The sequence below is a fragment of the Nyctereutes procyonoides genome, unplaced genomic scaffold (assembly GCF_905146905.1).
Source record: "Nyctereutes procyonoides isolate TBG_1078 unplaced genomic scaffold, NYPRO_anot_genome, whole genome shotgun sequence".
NCBI lineage: Eukaryota > Metazoa > Chordata > Mammalia > Carnivora > Canidae > Nyctereutes > Nyctereutes procyonoides.
In genome coordinates this window covers 22,451,878-22,478,778 of record NW_026575126.1, presented here as the reverse complement: position 1 = coordinate 22,478,778, position 26,901 = coordinate 22,451,878, and the positions used below count along the sequence as shown (strand labels likewise).

Below are 26,901 nucleotides of genomic sequence, written 5' to 3'. Positions count from 1 at the left end.
GTTGGAGAGGATGTGGAGAAAGAGGAACCTTCTTGTACTGTTGGTGGGAATGTGAACTGGTGCAGCCACTCTGGAAAACTGTGTGGAGGTTCCTCAAAGAGTTAAAAATAGACCTGCCCTACGACCCAGCAATTGCACTGTTAGGGATTTACCCCAAAGATACAGATGCAATGAAACGCCGGGACACCTGCACCCGATGTTTCTAGCAGCCATGTCCACAATAGCCAAACTGTGGAAGGAGCCTCGGTGTCCATCGAAAGATGAATGGATAAAGAAGATGTGGTTTATGTATACAATGGAATATTCCTCAGCCATTAGAAACGACAAATACCCACCATTTGCTTCAACGTGGATGGAACTGGAGGGTATTATGCTGAGTGAAGTAAGTCAATCGGAGAAGGACAGTGTATGTTCTCATTCATTTGGGGAATATGAATAATAGTGAAAGGGACTAAAGGGGAAAGGAGAAAAAATGAGTGGGAAACATCAGAGAGGGAGACAGAACATGAGAGACACCTAACTCTGGGACACGAACAAGGGGTGGTGGAAGGGGAAGTGTGCAGGGGGGTGGGGGTGACTGGGTGACGGGCACTGAGGGGGGCACTTGATGGGACGAGCGCTGGGTGTTATGCTATATGCTGGCAAATTGAACTCCAATAAAAAGAAAAGAAAAAACAGAACAGGAGTAAAGAACGACAAGGGTCTCTAAGGGAGGGGCTGATGAACATCTCCCGCGGCTCCACCGGATGAAGGGCTCTCTAACCTGAACTCATGTGCAAACTGCCCTAACACGCTCTCTCGCACGCTCAGGCGTCGCCTTGGGTCCTCGAGTTTTAGCCTGTCGGAGGCCAAGGCCGAGTCTCACTCGAGGGCCTCCCTGTGCAGCGAGCGGTGCGACTCACCAGACCCCGTGGGCAGGGAGAAAAGCGCGCAGCTCGGGGCGGGCGGGGACCCTGAGAAAGAGGAACTAGGGCGGTAGAAAAGCGATGAGGGGGCACTTCGCCTTCGCTCCCGCTTGGGAGAACTCAAACCCGCTGGTATTTCAAAGCCTCGGCAGCGGCTCTCGCTGTCTTTTTAAAGAGGTGCGGCAGGAGCGCAGCAGCGCGGCCGCCCATTGGCTGGGAGGCGAGAGCGCGAGCGCGGCGGGCGACCCGGCGGCGCGGGCGCAGGCAGGAGCCCCGCCCCCGATCAGCCCCGGCAGGAGCCCCGCCCCCGATCAGCCCCGGCAGGAGCCCCGCCCCCGATCAGCCCCGGCAGGAGCCCCGCCCCCGATCAGCCCCGGCCCCGCCCCCGCGCCCTCTCCGCCGCCCGGCGCCACGCCCGCCGCAGGCCGAGGGCCAGTCACTCGCGGGCGGGCGTCCCGCAGCCCTCTCGCCGCCCCGCCCCGCCCGGCCCCGCCCGGCCCCGCCGCGGGACGGGTAACGGTTACCAAGCACTTTCTCAGCCGCGATTTCTGCTTAGTCATTGTCTTCCAGGAAACGGTCCCTCCAGTTCGGAGTCAACTCTCCGGCGGCGGCCGCAGGAGCAGCAGCAGCCGCCGCCGCCGCCGCCGCCGCCAGCGCGTCCTTCCCGGGCCGCCGCTGCGCCGCCGTCCGGCCTCCTCGGCCCCGAGCGCGGGCTGAGGTCCCGCCGCGTGGGGCGGGCGGCCTCGCGCCCGGCTCTCCGGCCTCCTCCTTGCCCGCGGCCCCGGCGCCGCCCGGCCGCCCTCCGTCGGCCGCTGCCATGGGCACCGACCCCCGCGCGGCCGGGGCGCTGCTGGCGCGGGCCCGCACCCTGCACCTGCAGACGGGCAACCTGCTGAACTGGGGTCGCCTGCGGAAGAAGTGCCCGTCCACACACAGCGAGGAGGTGAGGCGCGGGGCCCCCGGGGCAGGCCGCGGCGCGGGGAGGGCGCCCGGGGAGGCGCGCCCCTGGGCAACGCGGGGGGCGCGCGTCCTAAAACAGTCGGCAGGTGCAACTTCACCCCGAGGGATGCCTCGGCCAGTGCTCCCGGCCGGCAGCCCAACTCGCTGGACCCCTCTTGGGGCCGGGGCAGCGGAGGGGGGTGCAGGGACGACCAGCCCCTCGCTCCCACCCCTCCGCCCCAGCTCTCGCCCCCTTCCACCCCCCCCCCCCACCGCGGCCAAGTGAACACAGTTTAGATTCGCTTTTCCAGGGTGCAGGTGAAGGTAGTAGCAATAATCCACTTAGCTCTGAGGCTGTTAACAGTAGTTTCTCTGTGGCTGTGAGGCACATGACTCAAGGCTCAAATTCGCCTTCGGAGTAAGGTATGTATTTTTCTGGCTGAAGATTAACCTGCCTCGGTTTATCTGGAGACTAATCACTAGCTTGGAGTGGCAGTGATGAATCTGGAATGATACATATTCGGTCCATAGCTGGTCATCCCTCAGTGGACAGTGTGCCCAGTTAGTTGCGGAGGCCTCAGGCGGCATGGGATGCTTTCGGTGTTGAAAAATAACAGTAAATGGAAACTCACCTTTCGTCGAGGAGCTGCGTGAGTTTGGGAAAGTTCCCTTCTCTGAGTCTTGTTCCGGCAACTTCGAAGCTGGGTGGTGATAAGCTCCTCATCAACTCACTGGGAGGAATCAGAGATAAAACAGGAGAACGCTCACCTTGCAGGCATATATCTCCCTTTATATCAGGATTTTAAAGAAATCTTGATTGAAAGAAAAAAAATATCCTGTGCCATATTACGATATCAGCCGTACCTAGGCAGTTTTTGCTTGCTTGCTTGCTTTCTTTCTTTTCTTCCTTTTTTTTTTTTTTTAAGATTTTATTTATTCAAGAGAGAGAGACACACATACACACACACACACACAGGCAGAGGGAGAAGCAGGCTCCATGCAGGGAACCCGACATGGAACTCGATCCCAGGTCTCCAGGATCAGGCCCTGGGCTGAAGGCGGAGCTGAACCACTGGGCCACCCAGGCTGCCCAGTTTTTGCTCTTTCATGTAAGATGTTGGTGATGGGCTTTGCAGCAGCACTGGCATCCCCTCTGAGTATGCTCTGGGCCTGTGGGAGTGAGCACCCACCAGATGAGAACTCTTTGGTTGTGACTTTAATAGGAGCCGAAATCTGCATCACATTCTGTGACCAGGCTCCATCCATCTCAGTATGTCTACCTTTTTTTGTTTAAATCACCCCACTTGGACTATTTTTCCCCCAAATAAATATTTCTCAATTTATATATATATTATATTTATATTATAAATATTTATATTATATTTTCTCAATTCCTTCAGTTTCCTCCCAGAGCTGCTGGTTCAGTACACCATTTTCCATGTATATTGACAATATTTGGTGAAAGTTTTGCCGTCTTGTTTCACTACAACACACTCTAAAGTAATGACCTTCAAAGTTTCTTGACTGCAAACCCAGTAAGCAATTTTACCTTTTGCAATCTAGTTCATAGTCCATAAGGACGGAAAGTAGGATGAGTGATTGCCTTTGGCTGGGGATAAGAATAGGTAGTGACTGCTAGTGGGCACATGGTGATGTTCTAAAGTTGGATTGTGGTGATGGCTGCACAACTCTGTAAAACTGCACACACTCTCCAAAAATCATTGAATTGTGCACATAAAATGAGTGAATTTTGTGTCTGTACTTTACTAAAGCTGTTAATTTATCTCTCAAAGATTTTATAAAGATACCAATCTTTAGTGTATACTGTGTATTCTGTTTCTATCCTATTTTAATTTTTAAAAACTATTTCTTAATATAATGAGTCACACTCCACAGTTTGAAAAACATTGTTCAAAGGACTAATTCTAGGTTTTTTTTTTTTTTTTGGTGGGGGGTGCTGCATAAGAGGGACAAAATAAGCTAGAAAACATTTAAGGAAAACTTGAAGATACGGCAGCAAATCATAGGAAATTAGGACAGTTTAGGAGAGACAGGTTTTAATTCTGTGTTGAAAAAAAAGAAAAAAAGAAACAACTTTGTAACAAATAGAGCTCCAAATTGGAATATGCTATTTGAAACAGTTAACCTCATAAAGAAACTAAATAAATCACTCATTATTAAGAAAATTTAGGGATGCCTGAGTGGCTCAGCAGTTGAGCATATGCCTTTGGCTCAAGGCATGATCCTGGGGTCCGGGATCAAGTCCTGCATCGGGCTCCCTGAGAAGAGCCTGCTTTTCCAACTCTGCCTGTGTCTCTGCCTCTCTCTGTCTCTCATGAATAAAAAAATCTTTAAAAAAGAAAATTTGCACATTGAGTAGAGAGTTAGATTAAGTTTCCTAAAAGGTCTCTTCTAGTTCTAATGTGTTTGTTTTTTAAATTCTATTATCTTTAAAAAATCTTTTCACTGGAATTTTATGAAATCAAATCTTTTTAAGTGAGCCATTATAGGACTGTTTTGCTCAGTTCTTTGTTGTAAGCTTATTTGGCCAGATGAATCATGTAGTATATTTAAAACTCTCATACAATTCCAGATCTAATGATGCACTACATTATGATGATACTTATCTTCAGTGATCCTATGCATATATGATAAGAATGAAGAGAGCAGAGAACCAAAAAAATACAAGTTTAATGTTCAATCAATATAGATAACATGTAAAAAGATTAGAAATCATTAGGTTTGTGATAATAGTCCATGAATTTCTCATTGTAACATTGTGATAATAGTTCATGAATTTCTCATTGTCCTGTGATTTGTCCTGACATTTTGCAGAATCCAAGATTAATTAAAGAAATGGTTTCAAGAAGGAAGTGCATACTCTGAAAATATACTTACCTTCCTGAATTGGGCTTTTTATCAGGAAAGCCTTAAGTATGCACATGAGCCATCCTTTCAGAGGAAAATATCTTAAAAATTCTCCCATGATTTGAACCAAAGAAAGTACTCCTGATAGAATTGTTAACTTCTAATCGTTCCTGCTGCCCCAACTTTTACTAATTTTGAAAAGAATATTGACTTGAAATTCTGTCCGGAATAATTATCAACTAATTTTTATTTAATATCTTAAATTTAGTTGTAAATATATTTTCCATGAAGATATAGACCTTGTAAATTGAGTTCATGCGGACTATTGAGGATAGCACATAAATTTTTGTTGTGGATTGTGAAGCTTAACATAGATACTCTGAGCTCTTAAATTGAGAAAGCAGTTGTCCCTTGTTATGTGTACCAAGATAAAAGCAATAAAATACTTGTGTCAGTTTTTATCATAAACAATCATAGATCACTAAGTTCAGAAGTTTAGCCTCTGTTATTGCAGTTTAGGGACTTCAGTTACTCATTTATTTTTTCATTGATTTCCCACAGAATGCAAAGCACTGTGTCCTTGGATTTTTATAAGATGGTGATCTTAAATTGCTAGTGTTGCCCATTAGTGATCGTAAATCAGTTTGGTGAGCCATAGGACAGCATGTTTTTGTCTAATTAATAGAAGCCATCAGAGTACCTAGCATGTAGTGAACATATTGTTTTATAAGTTTTTTGTTCTGTTAAATGTATTTAAGTCCTTACTTTGTGAATGTATGTATGTCTTAACTTTGGAGCATATTAGACAAGTTTGAAATACGCCAACATGAGGGATCAAAATCCATTAACACTTTAATAGATTTACAACACACTATAATGTTGATGTAAATAAATTTTGTTTATATAAGAAAGCATTGAAGACCGATTGGAGGTATACCTAAGTGGTAAGAAATGTCATATAGGCTGGCATTATGCAAGCTGACTTGTATGACTATGGTAGTTTTCAAACCTTACATGTTGATTCCTTGAAATGCTTGTTAAATGCAACTTCTGCTGCCCTGAGAGTGAATGAGCAGGTCTAGAATGGGGCTCAGGAACTGGAATTTTTAATGAACAGGACAAGTGAATGATGGAGTTTCTCTGGCTACGCTTGGAGAATCATTTGTTCATCTTTGAGGATTTTCTCATAGTGGTTAATACTAATTTTAGTCAGACTCCCTGGACTTGAACTCCTGTTCCTCTATTTATAAACTTATTCTTGAAAATTTTCTTTTTGTTTCTTTGTGAATGCTTTTATGTCTCAAAGGCTTACTAAACTTTCTTTCTTTTTTTTTTTTAATTTTTTTTTTTTTTTTTTTTTATTTACGATAGTTATATATAGAGAGAGAGGCAGAGACACAGGCAGAGGAAGAAGCAGGCTCCATGCACCGGGAGCCCGACGTGGGACTCGATCCCGGGTCTCCAGGATCGCGCCCTGGGCCAGAGGCAGGCGACAAACCGCTGCGCCACCCAGGGATCCCGGCTTACTAAACTTTCATTGTTTACAAAAACACTTTAAAAATAGATTACAGTTTTACATTAACATATTAAGATAAAAACAGATCTAAACATGTCTTTGTTGAAGAAAAAGCCCTGTAGAACTAAGATTTTGTTTTTTTATGGCTTTTCCTATTGACCTCTTTTTCCAACCTACCAAACTAATATATTCTTATTGTAGAAGTACAGAAAAGTGTATAGAGCTTGATTAACAGTTTCGAAATGCATTCCTTTTACAGCTTCGAGATTGCATCCAAAAGACCTTGAATGAGTGGAGTTCCCAAATCAGCCCTGATTTGGTCAGGGTGAGTAAAATGTGAATGAAGAAATCATGCAGGTCAAAAGCAAAGTGCAGTAAGCAGAAAATTAATTTCCCCAGTTTTGACAGGGAAGTCAAATAGGCAATTAGCATAAAACTCCTTGTGGCTGATTTACTGAGATGGTTGACTGATCCAGTATGCTTAAGCATAAAACAGAAAATCCAGGATGTGTTACCCACTCTTCAACTAGACTAGATACCAGGATTCTCTCTGTTAAATTCCCACCACAGTTTCTTCACAGCATATTTTGTTCCAGTTTATATTTAGTCTAGTAAAGGAATAATTATTGAACAGTTTTTGTTGTTAGGTAAATATGGTCACTAAAAATTTTTTAATGTCAGTTTCAAATGGAACACTGGGTATTTCATTAAATGTGAATAAAGGACTATTATAAATATTAATATACAGACCACCTGTCTGCAAACCATTCTTTGGAATCCAACTCAGCCAAAAGCTCATAAAAATTATATAGACTACTTTAAAACTATGGAAGAGGACATGTGCCAGAAACAGTTGTTGCTGTGGGCATTCTGCAAGTTTAAACTCTATAGCTGTTAGGCAGATGTTGATTAATGTCTTCTTTCAGTCTCTGTTTCTCTGAAATGACATTTGCCTCTATGCATGACTGATAAACACTTACTAAGCCCTTGTTATGTGCCAGGCATTGTAATATGCTCAAGAATTGTGGGAAATGCCTCATTGTTTACTTTGTTTTAATCTTGTGAGTTAATATATTTCTGATTTACATGTACTAACATTTTACCATTTTTCTTATAAATTATTATAATATGTTAGAATTGCCTTTACCTTTTTATTGCACTCAGAAAAAAAGCTCTTGGTTTAAAATGTTTGTGATTAATAAGTTTTTAGGATGTCATTATGCAGAATGAGTAAATATTTGCTGTTTTTCATTGGTTTCATTTTTAACCAAAATTTGTACCGTGTTGGTGGTTTGAACTCCTCGTGGCTACTCCCACCACTACCATTTGTTTAGGGTTTTTTGATCACGCATTCCTCGAGTACCTAATCAGAATGAGATACTTTTTCCCAGAAAATGGATACACATACACAGCATTTTATCTTTCTTTCAGGACTTTATAAACCTTATGCAGCCCATCCAGATGTTAGGTATCTGTTCTGTTATGGTTCTCTGTTTCTTTTTTTTCTTTTTTTTTTTTTGGTTCTCTTTCTAAAGGGCATTATGGACAGTAGAAAATATATAGCTTATCAAAAACATTAATTTTTTTAAAAACATTAATTTTATATTTATTGTAAACATCATGTGTTTTTGTAGGAATTTCCAGATGTCTTGGAATGTACTGTATCTCATGCAGTAGAAAAGATCAACCCTGATGAAAGAGAAGAGATGAAAGTTTCTGGTAAAGTCCAGCCTTTATAATTTATTTTGTTATACAGTGGAAGTGATAGGTTTTGTCAGGCATGGGAATAAGCCTTTCTTTGCTTCTGGTAATAAGTGACTCAGTCACTAAGTGTGAGCAATAGATTCTTTTTTAAGCATAATGTAAACTCCAAGAGGACGTTATAGGGGGTCAGTTTTGGCACTTAAGTGGAGTCAGAAAAGGACTTCGCCTTGCCATTCTTCAGGAAGGTCTCATTAACTTATATGTTGGACTTCAAGAATATTAAGTTGGAGAAAATGGAAAGAATAAAGGGAAGGCTTAAGAGTCATGTCTATCCAAAGTGAGCATAGGCTCTCTCTTCCTGGTGGAACACTGTTGAGCAATGGCTGAAATCACCAGGAAGTGTAGACAGAAAGAAGCCTGGGCAACAAGTTGCATGAAAAGGAATTAAAATACATGTTGCACCCATTCAACAAATGTATTGAGTGCATATTTTCCAGAGACCATGCTAAGTTCAAGGAATGAAAAAAAAAAAAAAGAAAAGATGGACAGTTCTTGCCCTCAGCTTACAGTCAGCATAGCACAGTCATTAAACGCTTGAATTTAGCTAGATCAAAATTGCTTGGTATGCAGATTACTGACTGGTATAATCTTGGGCTAACAAGTTATTTAATCTCTCTGAGCCCTATTTTATCATCTATAAAATAGGGATGCATCTGTTTAATGGGCTTCTTTGTAAATTAGATGAAATAACCAAAAAAGCACATAACAGTGCTTGGCAAAAAGTGAAGTGCTGGGACGCCTGGGTGGCTCAGTGGTTACACAGTTACGCGTCTGCCTTCGGCTCAGGGTGTGATCCCGGGATCCAGGATTGAGTTCTGGGTAGGGCTCCTTGCGAAGAGCCTGCTTGTCTCTCTGCCTATGTCTCTGCCTCTCTGTGTGTGTCCCTCTTGAATAAATAAATAAAATCTTATTAAAATATAAAAAATGAAGGGCTAAGTAGCTATTATTTATTACCATTTGTGGTTGTGATTATTTTTTATTAGGGTGGACATGTAAGATGAGATAGGGCATTGTTTTTTGACTCAGTAACTACCATTTATTGAGCCTTGTTTTATACCAGGCACTGTACTTAGCACATTTTGGTTATATTGCATGATTGTCAAAACAATTCTATAAGGTAGGTATACCTATTCCCATTGCACAAGTGACGTTAAACAACTTGAAAGTTGTCATATAACTAGCATGTGGTTAAACCAGGAATCTATCCAGGTATGCCTGACTCCAAAACCCATTTCTTTCTATTAATTTCACATTGCTATTTGTGTTGGAAAGGAAGTAAAAGCAATCTCTTCTCCGTGGTTGATTGTAATTTTTCATGGTTTAGACCTATCTTGGAGCTTTTACAGGTTCTCCTCAGTTCCTAGAGGGCTTGAGATTTTTTTTTTTTAAGATTTTATTTAAAAAAAAAGATTTTATTTATTTATTCATGAGAGAGACAGAGACATAGGCAGAGGAAGAAACAGGCTCCCTGCAGGGAGCCCAATGCAGGACTCCCATCCCAGGACCCCTGTATCCCAACCTGAGCCAAAGGCAGATGCTCAACCACTGAGCCACCCAGGTGCCCCAGGGCTTGAGATTTTTTATAGGTATCAAAATTCTCCCCATATGAAGAGCTTTCCTTTCTCTACCTATCTAAAAATGCCTCCTCTTTCAGAGAAAGGAGACCATTTTAAATGGCACAAATTCATGGCCAGAGGGATAATGATAGGAGGAGTTTTCATGGAGTATAATTACGGGAGCTATGGGTGGATTAAAGTAGTGAAGATTAACTCTCACCTGGCAGGGGAGTGGCGATGACTTTTAAATAGGGAAGTAGCATAAGGAAATCAATGCTTTAGGAAGATTATCTAACAGTAAAAAGGAAAGAACAAATAAATATACAAGGTAAATTTGTTGTATTTGTTGAATACCGGGAAATTCACATAGAGTGATTTCATTAGCCCTCTTTTCTCTCCATTCCCTTTTCTGATTTTCTCTCCTACTACTCTATTGAATAAATTTAGATTTTGAACAATGAATTTACATGAAGTGAATCTTTACAAATAAATTTGAGTTTGGATCAAGTCAAAGCCTCAATCTTATGGAAAACTACTCAGTTTACCTGGTAACCAAAGAAATGCCAATTAATGTACTCCTGGACAAGTGTATATTACATCTACTAAATTAGCAAAAACATATAGTTTTTGATAGTGTCCTATATTGTTAGAGCAATTCTTAATTTTTAGTTGGCTGGGAAACTGGTACAAATCTTTTATATAGAAGTAGGAAGTAAATAAGAACAAGATTCAGGGTGCCTGGGTGGCTCAGTCAGTTAAGCGTCTGATTTCAGCTCAGGTCATGATCTCAGGGTCCTGGGATCAAGCCCCATTTCTGGCCGTGCTCAGGGAGGAGTCTGCCTCTCCATCTTCCTCTGCCTCTCCTCCCACTCTTGCGCTCTCTCTCAAATAAAATCTTAAAAAAGAACAAAATTCACAAAAAAGATCATACTCTTTGACTCATATACACATTTTTAACAATTTGTCCTTAGGAAATGCTTCAGCAGAAAGTTGAGCAAAGTTACCAAGATGTTTATTTTAGCATTGTATGTGATAACAAAAAACTGGAACTAATGTAAATGTTCAAAAAGTAGGAAATCATTTGAGTTATAACCTATCAAAATTATAGAATAATGTTCAGCCATTAAAAATGAATATCTAAAAGTATTCATTAAAATAGAGTGTACAAAAAAATAAAATAAAATAAAATAAAATAAAATAAAATAAAATAAAATAAAATAAAATAAAATAAAATAAAATAAAATAAATAAAATAGAGTATACAGAGCAGCCCCGGTGGCTCAGCGGTTTAGCGCCACCTTCAGCCCAGGGTGTGATCCTGGATACCCGGAATCGAGTCCCACCTTGGGCTCCCTGCATGGAGCCTGCTTCTTCCTGTGCCTCTGCCTCCCTCCCTCTCTCTCTCTCTCTCTCTCTCTCTCTCTGTCTCTCTGTCTTTCATGATTAAATAAATCTTTTTTTATTTTAAAGATTTATTTATTAATTAATTAGTTAATTAATTAATTATAGACAGAGAGGCAGAGACACAGGAGGAGGGAGAAGCAGGCTCCATGCCGGGAGCCTGATGTGGGACTAGATCCCGGGATTCGAGGATTGCGCCCTGGGCCAAAGGCAGGTGCTAAACTGCTGAGCCATCCAGGGATCCCCAATAAATAAAATCTTTTTTAAGAAAATAGAATATACAAAAATCTAAAGAGTGAATGCTTTCAGTGATGAGACTATTGGCAATTTTTTTTTTAGTCTTTCTGCTCTTGGGTTTTTCTCATTTCTATTTTTTTCCCATGTTTTAAATTTAAATTCAACTAATCAATATATAATGTAGTATTAGTTTCAGAGGTAGAGTTAATTGATTCATCAGTCTTATTTAATACCCAGTGCTTGTTACATCATGTCCCTCCTTAATGTCCATAACCAGTTACCCCACCCCCCACCCTTCCCTTGTTTTTTCTCATTTTTAGAGTGAATGTATTTATTATGATAAAATTTTAAGAGAATTACTTCATAAAGATGTAAAAAATATATTACATAAAGGCAAACTAAATAGAAGTGGAATAAATGTTATCTATCTTCATATGATCAAAAGCTGGAAGCTAATGTCTAAAACTTAAAATGATTGTATTAGAAAAATGGATCATGGAGTTTTTTTCATTTTTTCCCCCATTATAAGCAAGTTTAACCTAGCCTTTTATTGATTTTAGTTTATTGGAGAATGTATATAATATGTTCCATTAATATTTAATTCATAAAAATGAATTACAAGCAATTTAAGTTTGTATATGTATGTGACCTGCCTTCTAACAATGGAAAATTAATATTTGTTTCTTCGACAAGTGGATATTTATTACTCCAAATATGGGAGTTTTGAGGCAAGCTTTATCTAAAGCATTGGACTTTTTTGTCTCAAATATAAAATTATGTGATTAGGAATAGAAAAATAATTCAGGATTCTCTGTCATCTTTGTATTGTTGACAGTGTTAATACTGTGTAGTAGAATGTTTACCCAAATGTAGTAATCAATTTGTTTTCTTTTGTTACCCAGCAAAACTGTTCATTGTAGGATCAAACTCTTCATCATCAACAAGAAATGCAGTTGATATGGGTAAGCAAAAATTTAACTTTCTATGTTCATAATGAACTTTATTTTGCTTGTTACATCATGTCCCTCCTTAATGTCCATAACCAGTTACCCCATCCCCCACCCCTTCCCTTGTTTTTTCTCATTTTTAGAGTGAATGTATTTATTATGATAAAATTTTAAGAGAATTACTTCATAAAGATGTAAAAAAATATATTACATAAAGGCAAACTAAATAGAAGTGGAAAAATGTTATCTATCTTCATATGATCAAAAGCTGGAAGCTGGATCCCTGGGTGGCGCAGCGGTTTGGCGCCTGCCTTTGGCCCAGGGCGCGATCCTGGAGACCCAGGATCGAATCCCACATCGGGCTCCCGGCACATGGAGCCTGCTTCAACTTCTGCCTGTGTCTCTGCCTCTCTCTCTTTCTCTGTGACTATCATAAATAAATAAATTAAAAAAAAATTAAAAAAAAAAGCTGGAAGCTAATGTCTAAAACTTAAAATGATTGTATTAGAAAAATGGGATCATGGAGTTTTTTTTTTTTTCATTTTTTTCCCCCATTATAAGCAAGTTTAACCTAGCCTTTTATTGATTTTAGTTTATTCAACATTTTTTCTTTCTTTTTTAAAATATTTTATTTGTCTTATTCATGAGAGACACAGAGGCAGTGACATAAGCAGGGGGAGAAGCAGGCTCCCTGTAGAGAGCTTAATGGGAAACTCAATCCCTGGACTGAGGATCATGCCCTGAGCCAAAGGCAGGCTCTTCAACCACTGAGCCACCCAGGTGTCCCAATATTTTTTCTTTTAAGACATTCTTCCAATATTATAGACGTTGAACACTTAAATAATTAGCTCATTAATATAACTGTGGAATGAACAATGATCACTTAAACTCTTTCAATTATTTTTACAGAAATTATCTACCTCTATAATATAAATTAGGACTATAATTTTAGTTTTTCAGAGTCTCAAGACTATTCTTTGCCATGACTACCAATTGCAAAGCATGAGGTCAGAATTCTTGTGATCATCCATACAAGATACTGGTAGAACTGGAGAAGAGAATTTTATGAAGATAAGGAAGCTACCAAAAAATTCCTAGGGCCTAGGAAATAAGGAGGCCTTTTTCCCCAGAAGGACTATCATAGCTTGAGTCCCTAGGAAAGAGGCAGGTCAAACAAACTGACTTGTCCGCCACACAGACCAAGTAGATGAACAGGGACTTAGACTTTTTAAGAGATGGAAATGTTCTAAATGATAGGTAAATTATGAAACTGAATGAAATAACCTATATTAGAAAACTAGTGAACTGTATGGACAGAACTTAGTGGGATACTTGACGTTGGAAATCTTCATTTTTAATATGTAACAAATACTTACCATATTTTGTTTTCCTTCACATCAGCCTGTTCAGTCCTTGGAGTTGCACAGCTGGATTCTGTGATCATTGCTTCACCTCCTATTGAAGATGGAGTTAATCTCTCCTTGGAGCATTTGCAGCCTTACTGGGAGGAATTAGAAAACTTAGTTCAGAGCAAAAAGATTGTTGCGATAGGTACCTCTGATCTAGACAAAACACAGTTGGAACAGCTGTATCAGTGGGCGCAGGTAAAGCACAGCTCAATCACAAGCACTCTGGGAGGAGCCTATCTTTTAGAGTCTTTGCTACATATCATTTAGCATCATATGCAATAGTGGACACTTATGGGGTGGCTATTCCAAATATGGGAGTTTTGAGGCAAGCTTTATCTAAAGCATTGGACTTTTTTGTCTCAAATATATACCTAATTGAACTTAATATCAATCTCATTTAAAAGGAGTGACAAAAACACTAAAATGTGTACTGAAGCATTACAGTAAAGTGAATTTAGGCTATTTCCTCAGGTTTTACTTTTGTGATAAAAATACTATATTTTTCTCTATGATTAGGTCATGGTTCTGATTTCTTAAGGAAATATCATATGTAACAAATATTTTGCTGTTATTTAAAGATATAAAAGACTTTTGGTTCATAGAATTTGATAAGGAATAGGTATCAAATTAATCAACACCACTCTCTGGCCTAATAGTATACAATATCATTAGGAAACTTGCTTACTAGTATTTTACCTTTACTTCCTGTATTTTTGTTTATTCTTTTTACTTGATCCCCAGCCTTCCCCTTTACAGAGCTTTCAGTTTCTTATGGACAGAAAGACTTTAGAGAAAGTATTGTCCCTTCTCCCTTTGATTTGGTGATAGCCAGAATGCAGCTAAGATTCTGCTGGAGAGACTTGGGTGATCTGGAATGTATCTGTAAAATAACCAGAGAAACTTTTAGAAATTATCTAATTCATTTTCAAAATGTGTCTGATTTATAACCATATTTTATACTTTAACTGTTCTTATGTTTCTTTGATCCTTTACCTTGAGGACCTATTCCCTCTTTAAGAGCTGGAACCATTGCACTTAGAACTGTGTTTCTGAGGCAAGTGTATTAGATTGCAAGTTGTGGCAGGACAATTTCTAAGGATTGTAGCACTATATTGGCTTTTTTCCCCTTTCCTAGAGCTTTCCTTTCCCCGTTACCACTGACATGAGTTAGAAAAAGCATACATCGGGATCCCTGGGTGGCGCAATGGTTTGGCGCCTGTCTTTGGTCCAGGGCACGATCCTGGAGACCCGGGATTGAATCCCACGTAGGGCTCCCGGTGCATGGAGCCTGCTTCTCCCTCTGCCTGTGTCTCTGCCTCTCTCTCTCTCTCTCACTGTGTGCCTATCATAAATAAATAAAAATTAAAAAAATTAAAAAAAAAAAAAAAAGAAAAAGCATACATCAACAAATATGTTCATACAAAAATGTTTTATGAACTTTAAGCACTATGAAATGCAGTCTTTCATATTTTCTAAAATTGTGTTCTTTTACTGCTTTCTACTTTTCATAGTACTTAGTGGCAGTGTCCTGATTTTTTTCACTTCTAGGTAAAACCAAATAGTAACCAAGTTAACTTGGCCTCCTGCTGTGTGATGCCTCCAGACTTGACTGCATTTGCTAAACAATTTGACATACAGCTATTGACTCATAATGATCCAAAAGGTAAGACTTATATTTTCGTTTGATTGATTGATCATGAACTTTTATCTTATAAGAAACTACTTGTTAAAATTTAATTTTTAATTTTATACAGTGATAAATGTTACCTGGAACTTTTCATAATAGTTTGAAATGTATATGACTTTAGTTTCACAAAACTTTATTTTGTCTATCAGTGAGAAAAAAATTGAAGGGATCATTTCCTGAACAGCCTGTTGAAGTTTATAAATATTAAACTACACAAAAAAGATCTTTTGAGATATTCTAAGTAGTATCATATAAAACCTTGTATAGTACAGCAAAAACTGTACCAAACAGCCACTTATTTAAAGAGGGTAAATATCTGGAAAGAGAGGCAGGTAAAATTTATTTTGAAATTTGAGCATCTTAGGATAGGTAATTGATTAGGTATTTTATTAATCATTACTATCAAGATCTATGTCATCAATTAGAAACATTATTTGATTAATGAGAATGGCTTGTCCACCTTCTGTAGAATGATGTTTTATGAACATTTTGTGGGATAAGTAGGAAAGCTGAGAAGAGAATGTTTTATACTTTATTGCAGTCTCTCCCATTCTCATTTTTTCAGTGAAAAAATGAAATGGTATTTTTAGTAGTTATAAGTGTGAAATGTCTTGTGAAAGTTTTAAATCTCTGTAACATTTTTATAGAAGTTCTAGTTTAATAAATACTAGAGGAGGTAAGTAAAAAACATGCAGCTTTTACTTCCATGTCTATAAAGATGGCATTATGTTGGTGGTTTGACACAGTTTATTTTTAGTGCGCTTATGGATAACCCCTTAAGCTGTTACATTACTTATTAGCAATCTGCCCCATTCTCATTTTTTCACTGTTTTGTAGGAAAAGGAGTTGTTTTAATAGTTATTGCTCCTCAAATGCTAGGCATCATGCTAAATGCCTTAGAAAGATGATCTGTAATCCTCACAACAGCTGAAACTAGGCATTTTATTGATGAGAAAATAGAGCCTTACAAAATTTAAGAAACTAGCCAAGGTCACTCAGCTGGCAAAGGGCAAAATTTAAACTTAGACTTGGTTCTGGTTAAATTGGGAGCCTTTCTCCCCAATACTGTACTATCGTTTTGATTTGAGATGTAAACGTTGTAGTATTTCAGTCTGAGAACCTTATTTCTTGTCAGTTTCCATTTAAATGATACCAGAGTAGGAGATAATGACTTTTGCTTCTCCCTACAGTAAGTACTTTCACAAGTGATTAGATTCATTAAAAAAAAAAAAGTCATTTTAGTGAAAATCTAACAAAGAATTTCTGTGCTGATTTATTCGGAAACATAAACCATTTAAATTCTAACTTTCCATATGTTGGCAAGATACTATAACATTTATCTGTTTCAGGGCAGGGGGAGGATGTGCAGCTCTTCCAACAGTAATTATCATCAACAGCTGATGGATGAGCCTACACCCCATTCTGGCCCCACTTAAAAAAAACTCCTTTTTCCAGTAGGAAAGGAAATAGGATAAGACTAAGGTGTCTGGTATTTTATTTCCATGATACCTAAATGTTGGCATGTGGATATGTGCTAATGCATTGTTGTTATGGCAAAATAAATTGCATATACATATGAGAAGAGAGAGTTAATCCTTTTTTGGTATTTTTTGTTTTACTGACATGACTTGACATTTAGATGTCTAATTTTAATACTAAACCCTTTAATTAGAATGTATAGGTTGATCCTGCATTAGTGATTCTTCACTTTGATCTATAATGAAGCAATTCTTTTCTTACAAGATTTATCATGTTTACTGATTCTAAAGAGCTCGCATAGTTAATTTAAAAGTATGTAGTTAAGTTGATGAATAGCATAGCTCTCTGTGTCACATTTTATTTTTTAAGCAATCAAGTTGTAAAACATTAAATCTACTTGTCATCCAAAGTAGCTTTGTTTTTAAGTCCCCTGTTCTAAAGTCCCCTGTTCTAAAATTACCCTATTCTTCAGAAAGTGTTTATTTTCCATTATTCTTTGTCCTAGGATTTGTGGTAACAGTTTAACTACAACCAGGGTGAAATTGTGAAGTAGGAGATCCTGACTCAGAGCCTTCCCCTTTTTGTTTATTTTACCCTCCCCTCACTCCCATTAAATCTGATCTGCCTAATGCCTCATTCCCTCTAGGTCCTGTTCTCTGTAAGTCTGATAAATCCATGTTCATGTTACTTTCCCAAGGAGACATTTGCCTTCCATTTATGAAACCTACAACTTAATGTCTGCATGAATTTGGGCAAGTGATCTACCTCTCTGCTTCATTTGCCCCCTGGAAAAGGAGAGAGTATTATCTGTCTTATAGGGTTAACATGTGGATTAAAGGAGTTAATACAAGTTAAGTACTCAGAAAAGTGCCTGGCACATGATAATAGCTAACATTTACTGAGAGTTTACCTATTGATGTTACTCAAATATCACAGTAGTTCTTTTGGGTTAGGTGGGTCCTTTCGTGTTCCCATATCATACTGTATTGATCACTTAGTCCCTATTTGATTGCTTCTGACCCTGATAGAATGTTTACAGATTGATTAGTGATTCAACAGATATTTGAGTACCTACTATATGTCAGGCATTGTTCAGTCCCTTATAGGGAGTCAGAGAAATTCTAACCCTCAAGGAATTTATGTTTTGTTGGGAAGAGATAGACAGTAAGGTAAATGTTAAATGTAATAAATGGTGGTATATGCTATGGAGAAAAGTTGACTGAGGGAGAAAAGAGTGCCCAGGTTAGGGGTTGTTTTATACGAGTAGGGAGGCCTCTCTGCTAACGTGACATTAATCAGAGACCTACAAGAAGGGTGAGAGCCCTGTGAGAATCTGGAAGAAGAGTGTTCAAGGAAGAGGGAGCAACTGATTCAAAGGCCTCAAAAAGTGTGTGTGTGCTTGAGGATTTCAGGATACAGGTATGAGGCCATTGTGGCTGGAGGAGAGGCAGTGAGGAGGGGAATAGTACATCAGAGCAGGAGTAGAGGGCTTGGACATGAGTATGGAATTAGAAAATTATTTCATCAAAAAGACACAAATAAAAAGATAGGGACACCTGGGTGGCTCAGTGATTGAGCGTCTGCCTTCAGCCCAGGGTGTGATCCCGGGGTCCTGGGATCGAGTCCCACATCAGGCTCGCTACATGGAGCCTGCTTCTCCCTCTGCCTGTGTCTCTCCCTCTGTGTGTGTGTGTGTGTGTGTATGTCTCATGAATAAATAAATAAAATCTTTTTATTTATTTATTTTTAAAGATTTTATTTATGTATTCATGAGAGAGGCAGAGACACAAAGGGACAAGCTGGCTCCATGCAGGGAGCCCGATGTGGAACTCAATCCCGCATCTCCAGAATAACACCCTAGGCTGAAGGGGCGCTAAACCGCTGAGCCACCCGGGCTACCCTGAAATCTTTTAAAAAACAAAACAAAACAAAAAGATAACCATTGCCAGAGAGTTTTTAAATGATTGCTGGTACTTGTGAGGATATGGTAGGATTGACACTCTATTATCAACTGCTAGTAGAAATATAAAATACAGCTGTTAAGGAAAGTAATTGGCAATATACTGTCTATCAGATCTTTAAAATGTACTTATACTTTGACTTTGTCATTCCGTAGCCAGGCATGCATTTTAAAGATGTTCAGCGCAGTATTATTTTTATTAGGAAATACCTAAATTTTTTTGGTCAACAATGAGGAAATGTATAAATGATGGTATCTATATAATATAGTATCTGGATAATTATTTAAAATGATACTTTCACAGAATATTTAATTACATGGGAAGATTCATAATATAAGTTGAAGAAATAAGTAAATTAGGCTGTAACTACAGCGTGATTTTTAGTTTTTGATATATGGAAAGATAGATACAGAAAAAAGTTGGAAGGAAATACATGGCAATGGAAATGATCCATCTCTGCTTGATAGGATTATGGGTACATTTTTCTTCTTTGTATGTAACTTTTCTGTATTTTTACTGGCTCTACATTAGAATTGCCTGGAAATCTTCCCAAAAAGAACAAGAAACAAATATGCAGGTTCCACTCACCAGAGGTTATGAATTAAATAGGCTGGGGTACAGGGATACTTTCTAAAGAACTGCCTGGATCTTTCTGATATTCTGGTTCAGATTCATAGCACACATCAAGGGAAAGCATATTTTATAATCAATTTTGAAGTGTTGTTGCTTTTAAATGTTTATCTACATGGTAAAGTGCTGTTATTTTCTAATTTAACACTGGATGTTTGTTTGTGTGTGTGTGTGTGTGTGTGTTTGTTTTAAGAACTGCTTTCTGAAGCCAGTTTCCAAGAAGCCCTTCAGGAAAGCATCCCTGACATTCAAGCACACGAGTGGGTGCCCCTGTGGCTACTGAGATATTCGGTCATTGTTAAAAGTAGAGGAATTATCAAATCAAAAGGCTACATTTTGCAAGCTAAAAGAAGGGGTTCCTAACTACGACTTAGGATCATAACCTACTGACTTGTATTTTCCTTGAATATAAGATAAAATTGAGATGTGTAAAAATTAGTTACTGGCTGTAAATGGTGTCATGGAGGCAGATATTCTTCAGTTATATTTGACAATGTTATCTACCAATTTTGAATACTTTTCTTGCCTCCATATCAGTTCACTCACATGAACCACTGTATTGTTTTCATTAACTATTGTTTTCTAATTGAAATGGTCTATAAAGAAAGTACTTGCAATATATTTTTCCTTTATTTTTATGACTAATAGAAATCAAGAAAATTTGTTAGATATATTTTGGGCCTAGGCATCAGGGTAATGTATATACATATTTTTTATTTCTAAAAATGAATGGCTTCTTATTCTATAGTATAAGCAATTTAATTACAATTGTTAAAACTGCAATACTGGAAGATATTTTTTCTGTTATTGATAAGATGATTATATCCCACAGTAACTGGAGTAGCTGGGATCTATTAGTAGTCTAAGTAAAATTAATTTCTTCAATACATGAATGAAAACTTAAACTTAGCTGTCCTTGCTTGTAGTTTACCTATAATGATTTAATCCTGTATTCTTGTGCCATACTTTCCTTGCTATTATTTCCAAGACAAACCAAAGTAAATCTGAAAAAGGAGACTAGAAGCTTTGAAATTATTGTTTGGGGGTTTTATAAAAGCAACTATTATCATCTCCAGATTCTTTTTAATACTTGATCCATTCTTAATATTTTGCTATTCATTCAAGAATATTCAGTAAGTATTGAGTGTTTACCATGTGCTGAGCACTGTGGCTCTGGGGGGAAGAGGGGCGCAGAGATTCAGAATCAATTGAGTAAAATATGTAATATTTGCTCCTCACTAATAACTGACTTGGAGGGACAAATAGAAAACGAGCAAAAAAAATCTTTAATTCAGGGCCAACACTGTCTAGACAACTTGAGATACGGTCTTAACTGTTTGAAAGCAAAATGATATAATTCAAAACTTTAGAGCTGGAAAAGGTTATGGATTACTTCTTATAATTCCTCATTAGTTTAAGAACCAGAAAAGATAAAATAAATAAGCCATGGCCTTTGATATATACTGCAGGTCTCCTTAGTTCTATAAATTTGTATCTGTAACCCAAATGGTTTGAAAAGGTTTTAAATATGTCTTGTATGTCAATCAGTACTTTTAAACCATGTGTCTTAATACATGGTTTATAAAAAATAAACTTAATATATAAAACTATTTTGCCCAAGTTTTTTCAACTTAGAGAAAATAAGTTCCATATTCAAATAAATACACTAGAGCCACCTCAGTGGTGCAGTCGGTTAAGTTATCCGACTCTTGGTTTTGGCTCAGGTCATGAGATCAAGCCCTGTGTAGGACTCTGACTCTTGGTGCCAGAGTCGGCTTGGGATTCTCTTTCTCCCTCTCTACCACAACCCCACCCCTGCTGCCACTCACATGTCTGTGCACTCTCTCTCTCTTAAATAAATATTAAAATATATATATATATATATATATATATATATATATATATATATATATACCAGACACTTCCTTCCCTAAATAAGCTTTTGTAGTTTACTGGTCAGATAATTTGATCATTAGAATTGTAACAAATCAGCTGACTGACTTGCTAAAACTAGACCTAGAACTTCCTAAAGCCTTATTTAGCCTTTATATTAATTGTATACAATATTATTGAATGTATATAGTTAACTTTTTTATTTTGAAATGTGCAACATGTTTTCATACAACATAAGTCTTTAAACAAATGCTTATTTTAATTTAAGCCTGAACAGTGAATTGGTCAAACTATTTTAAGAGGGAACTTTAATATCACATTTGTTGCTTCTTAAAACCCTACACTTAAAAATTTGATTGTTTGAAGGGTTCTTTTGAAAGTGGTAAAATAAACTTATGTTGCTAATTGATCTAAACTTTAGAAGAGCTTTTTTTGTGTTCTTTCTCCCCACCTCCTGACAAAGAAGACTATAGATTCATTTTGTGAAGGGGATCATGTATGTATGGGACTTCAAAATGAGTTTTTTGTTTCATTTCTGTACCTTTAATTTCTGTTATTGAATAACCTTTTTTAGAAACTGATTTTTTTAAGGCTTTACAATTTTCCAAGCTGATGTTCACATCTCTTTTTTTGTGAACTATCAGAATATAGTGAATGCTTTTCAGATATTTAAGGACTTAATGTTTAAAAAGCCATAAAATAACAAACAGTATACTACCAAATAATTGTTTAAAGCTGAAAGCTAAGTTATCAACAGTGTATATAACAGGTATGTTTTCTGAGGTGAGGTGTATTCAGTGACTCAAGGCAGAAAGAATTTTTTTTTCAGTAAACATGAAAAGAAACTACAAGTTTATTATATTTCCAAAGGACACTGGAGCCTTACATTAACACAATATACTATAACTTAGAATTTGTTCTGTGATGAGTCTGTCTTGAATTCCCATCCAAGAAACTGTAGTCACCAGAAGGACCAAGGTGTCTTATAAATTATGTTCATATGATGTAAATTCTGAAGGCCACATTGTGCCAGTACACTCGTAGAGTATCCATTTAGGAATGGCCTGTGCTAGATTGAATAACAAAAAGCTAATAATTTTTCTGTTCTCAAAGATCACTTAAACAGCTATGTGTGGAATGGAAAATAAAGTTACTCTATTTTGAGTGGATGGTCAGACTTTTCCCTACCAGAGCCGAGTAGTAACTGAAATAGGATCTCAATTTTCAATGATAAAGGTCTAAGGCTCATTTAAGTACATCTCATTTTTTAACAGATTTTCTTTGCAACTTTTCAACCTAGCATTTTCAATACTGGGGAATGTAAGTGATTGACAATTCATCTCTTTGCCAGTTGTACATTTACAGAAATTTGAAGTTGTTTTAATGGGAATTTAAACCATTGTTTTCATAATCAAATATACCAACTTCTGATTCTGAACATATTTTTGAAAGTTAACTTCATAATGTACCAGACCTTGTACCTGTCATTTTCCCATAAAGATGATGGGATATGTCAGCTTTATTTTTGAAAACTATGTAACATAACTTTCATTAATATTTTTTATAGTTTTCAGAATTAGAAATACACTTAGGGAAAATGTTTTTGTTAAATAATTCTACTTTTATGTGTCTTTAGTGATGTATTATAAAATACAGGCAAAATATAAAGCATAAAGCATTAATATTTATGTCTTTAATTTCACCCATGAGTATTATGAATTATCTAATTAAAATAAAGTGTATATTTTTTCATTGCGTTGTTTGAATAGCTGAAAGCATCCTAGAGTATTGATTTTGACCTATTTGAACTCAAATTCAGTATGATTTGAAAATATGAATAATTTTTACAGATCCAAACCATAAAGCTATTCATGTATTCATTCAGAGATTCATTAAATGCCTACTATATGCCAGCCAGTAAAATACTGGCAGATAGACAAATAAAAAACCTCTGTCTTCAAGGAGCATATAGTAGTTGTGGGGGGAAGAGAGATCTGTACATGAACAAGAGCAATAAAGTCTGCATCTGTTGGTGATGGAAGTGGGGCCAGGGAGTATGTACTGCTTGGAGGCTCCCCTGAAGAAATTAGCCTAGAATAGAATGAAAGGAGGAGTGGGAATTCCGGCAGAGGCCTTTGTTTGCCTTGTTTGTAAACAGGCTTTTATTGAATGATGAACAACTATATGTAAACTTTAGAAATTCAGTGAAAAGTTTCTTAAAGAGCTTGCCCTTAACAGTTAGAAGGGAATGGCTTCTGTTGAGACAAGAGTGAGGTGGGAAAAGTAATATCATATAAAAAAGAGGCTAAAATTTGACCAAATCTCCCAAATATATCAGAATATGGCTGTTATGTAGTTTCACTACCAGAAAAGCCAAACAAAACTTTAGTATGTATCTCTTGGCAATGAATAAACGTATAAAATGTCATACAAGATTTTTGTGTGTGTTGGTCCATTATTTTAGAAAGGTTCCTGTTTTGCAATATGCATTACTTTGACTCAGCTGTTTTCCTTCTTTCCTCAGTTTTCCTCATTGATTCTTGCATTCTATTCCATTTAAATTTGCTTTTTTCTTAAGGATGTTATTAGTAATTCTTTCACTGAAGGTTTTTGGGCAGTAAACCTAGAAGGTCCTGCTTGTCTGAAATGTCTTCTTCACTATGTTCTCAATCCTAAATAATCATTTGACATTATAGAATTCTAAGTTTCCAAATACTTTCCCTGAGCAATTTGAAGATAATATTCCATTGACTTCCAGCATATATACGCTTCCTGATGAAAATCTGGATTTTCTTCCCCAGAACTAGTATCGTTTTGTCAAGTTTTTTTTTTTATTATTTTTAGTTTAAAATTTCAGCTTACATTGGTGTATATCGAATTAGAACAAAGCAGGAAAATTAAAACTGGCTGCAAAGCTTTTTGGTAACAATAACAAAAAAAAAAACCATTAAAAAACACTGATAATTGGATTTAATCAAAATTTAAATCTTCTGTCCCTCAAAAGACACTGTTAAGGAAGTGAAAATACAAGTCACATGGGGGAAAATATTTCCATTACATATTTCTGATGAAAAATAAGGAATCAAATTATTTTTAAATTGCACTTCAGGGATGCCTGGGTGGCTTCACAGTTGAGCATCTGCCTTTGGCTCAGGGCGTGATCTGGGGTCCTGGGATTGAGTCCCACATCTGGCTCCCTGCATGGAGCCTGCTTCTCCCTCTGCCCATGTCTCTGCCTCTCTCTCTGTGTGTGTCTCATGAATAAATGATCTTAATAATATGCACTTCAGAGGACACTGTCAAAGTGAAAAGACACCCCATAGAATGAGAGAAAATCTTTATAAATTGTGTCTATAATGGTCTTGATATCCAGATTGTATAAAGAACTCTTAAAATCTCATAAGACAACCCAATAAAAAATAGAACAGATTTTTCACCAAAGATAACATGAATAGCCAATAAAATATTAAAAGATGCTTAGCATCGTTATCAGGGAAATGCAATTTAAAACCACAAGGAAATATCACTAAAATGCAAAATATATACAATTTTAAAAGGCTGACAGTACCGAGTGTTGACAAGGATGTGCAGCAAGCAGAACTCTCCTGTTGCTGGAGGGAATGTAAAATGGTATGACTATTATAGATAATACTTTGACATTTCTTACAAAATTCAATGTACACTTACCATAAGGCCCAGCAGTTATTCTCCGAGGTATTTACGCAGGAGAAATAAAAACAGATGTCCAAAAAAAAAAAATGTCCAAAAAGGACATATATATGTGTTTGTAGCACTTTACTCATAATAGCTGAAAACTAAAAACCACCCAAATGCTATCAACAGTTGAATGAATAAATGTATTTTAATCATACAGTGGAATACTAACTCAGCAATAAAAATCATAAACAGTAACAAATCTCAGACACATGCTGAGTGAAAGAAGCTAGACATGAAAGAGCACGTACATGAAATTTTAGAGCAGACAATTATTCAATAACGACATGTATTGCTGTGTCTGGGTACCTCAGGGTGTCTCAAAGGTCACAAAGTGTCAGCTAGGATTACAGTCTCCCCTACATGCAAGATTGAGGTTGGTCTACTTCCAGGCTCGCACATATGGTTGTTGGCTAGACCTGAGTTCTTTGTTGGCTGCAGGCCAAGAGGCCTCCCTCACTTCCTTGCCACGTGGCCCTCTGCACAGGACAGCTCATACCACGCCACTAGCTTCCCACAGAATGAACACGTGAGAGAGTGCAAGATGCAAGCCAGCTTTTTGGCTAACCTAATCATGAAAGAGATATTCATCACTTTTCTCATTCCTTTCACTATAAGTCACCAGGTCCAGACCCCAATCAAGGGTTTGAAACTGGGAGATGGGATCACCGGGGACCATCTTACAAGCCAAACTTCAGTGTAACATTTTACATGTAATAATGCAGAATAACTACAAATAGTGTTTATTTTTAGAAGGCTCATAAACTAAAAAAAAAGGCTTTCATCTTTTGGTTAATGCCTGAAATTCCAGGGAGAGACTCAACCCAGCTTAAGGGTTTAATTAGTAAAATATTAACTATCAAGAGGCAGCTTCCCTTTGGGCCTGAGTGATAACTACTGTATTTTCATACTATATCTAAAATTGGGTATCCTGTATTTGCCCCAAATCCACAATGGATAAAGAGAGTAGGCAATAAAGGTAGAAACAGGGCAGACCTGGTAAGCGCACATAAAACCAAAACAGCACACTTTGTAGTTTTGCCTATTATCAGCCAATCAGTCTTCTCTGATTATGAATATGTACTGACATTTTAGTTCTGTATTTTGTTTCTAAATCTTGTTAGATTGTAACGTTTGGAAGTTTTAGTTTTAAGAAGGCCGTGCTTGCAAGTGAATATTACACATTGATTTTCTACATAATCCCCAATTTCTATATCCACTCCTGTGATCTTAAATTCATTTTCATCTAGTTGTTGTAGAGCCAAAAAGTTGATGCATGTGAAGCACTTAGTACCCAGCAAATGTGAACTGTGCCATTATTACTGTAATTGATGCTGTTGTCCCCTGCCACTTTGATCTCCACTACCTACCCCGGATTGGTTCACTTTCCTTCCTCTACACCATTCTGCTTCTCTCGAAATCTAGCCTGTTTTAATGTTGTTCCTCTTACATGATCTCTTTGCTACTCAGCCAAACTACAATTCTTTTTGTTCCTTACCACATTCCCAAGGGTCAATCTAAACCTTTTCCATCCCTCTAAACAGATGAATCTTCAACTTACAGAGAAGATTGAGGTTATCCATCGAAAAGCTCCTCTTCTTTCCTTCCCTGCAGTTTAACTTCCCTGCATTCACATTCTCTCTCTACTTCAAAAACTCTTCCCACCTGCCTCAAAGGAAGGAGCATTCTTCTATGGCTAAGTCCATCTCTCTCTCTCTCTCTTTTTTTTTTTAATTCCTTTCTTCAGTTGGATTTGGCTCAGCTGCAATAACAAAATCTCCCCCAAATAACAGGACTCTAAAAAGACAGGTGTTGTGGGATGACCTGGGTGGCTCAGTGGTTGAGCGTCTGTCTTTGGCTCAGGGCATGACCCCGGGGTCCTGGGATGGAGTCCCACGTCGGGCTCCTTGCAAGAAGCCTGCTTCTCCCTCTGCCTGTGTGTGTGTGTGTGTGTGTGTGTGTGTGTGTCTCGTGAATAAATGAATAAAATCTTAAA

At 37.8% G+C, this 26,901-nt stretch overlaps 1 protein-coding gene and 1 long non-coding RNA gene across 4 annotated transcripts in view; one reads left to right on the top strand and one right to left on the bottom strand.

Moving 5' to 3' along the window:
• Nucleotides 1-2,724, bottom strand: part of LOC129520035 (uncharacterized) — a 52,571-nt gene extending 49,847 nt beyond the window's left edge. The window contains exons 1-2 of the long non-coding RNA XR_008666466.1: nt 2,709-2,724; nt 2,477-2,575 (exon numbers count right to left, since the gene is read on the bottom strand). This is a non-coding gene — a long non-coding RNA (uncharacterized LOC129520035). The remainder of the gene's footprint in view (nt 1-2,476; nt 2,576-2,708) is intronic.
• On the top strand, nt 1,410-23,626 carry GCLM (glutamate-cysteine ligase modifier subunit). Of its 3 annotated transcripts, none has more exons than XM_055340935.1 (7): nt 1,410-1,848; nt 6,488-6,553; nt 7,863-7,947; nt 12,088-12,147; nt 13,534-13,736; nt 15,090-15,204; nt 17,354-19,485. In XM_055340935.1, the coding sequence occupies exons 1-7, from the start codon at nt 1,723-1,725 to the stop codon at nt 17,440-17,442; spliced, it is 744 nt and encodes a 247-aa protein (XP_055196910.1). In that variant the 5' UTR covers nt 1,410-1,722; the 3' UTR covers nt 17,443-19,485. The 3 variants fall into 3 exon arrangements, with proteins under 3 accessions (XP_055196910.1, XP_055196911.1, XP_055196909.1); XM_055340936.1 differs by lacking the exon at nt 17,354-19,485 and adding an exon at nt 17,213-17,347 and having other exon boundaries at nt 1,412-1,848; XM_055340934.1 differs by lacking the exon at nt 17,354-19,485 and adding an exon at nt 19,492-23,626 and having other exon boundaries at nt 1,416-1,848.
• Nucleotides 23,627-26,901: the final 3,275 nt, after the last annotated feature.

What these genes read in the sequence shown, in the direction of transcription:
- GCLM (XM_055340934.1), top strand. Translation starts at nt 1,723, where the DNA reads ATGGGCACCGACCCCCGCGCGGCCGGGGCGCTGCTGGCGCGGGCCCGC. An exon ending in CGTCCACACACAGCGAGGAG is followed by an intron (nt 1,849 to 6,487) that starts GTGAGGCGCGGG and finishes TTCCTTTTACAG; the next exon opens with CTTCGAGATTGCATCCAAAA. An exon ending in AGAAGAGATGAAAGTTTCTG is followed by an intron (nt 7,948 to 12,087) that starts GTAAAGTCCAGC and finishes TTTGTTACCCAG; the next exon opens with CAAAACTGTTCATTGTAGGA.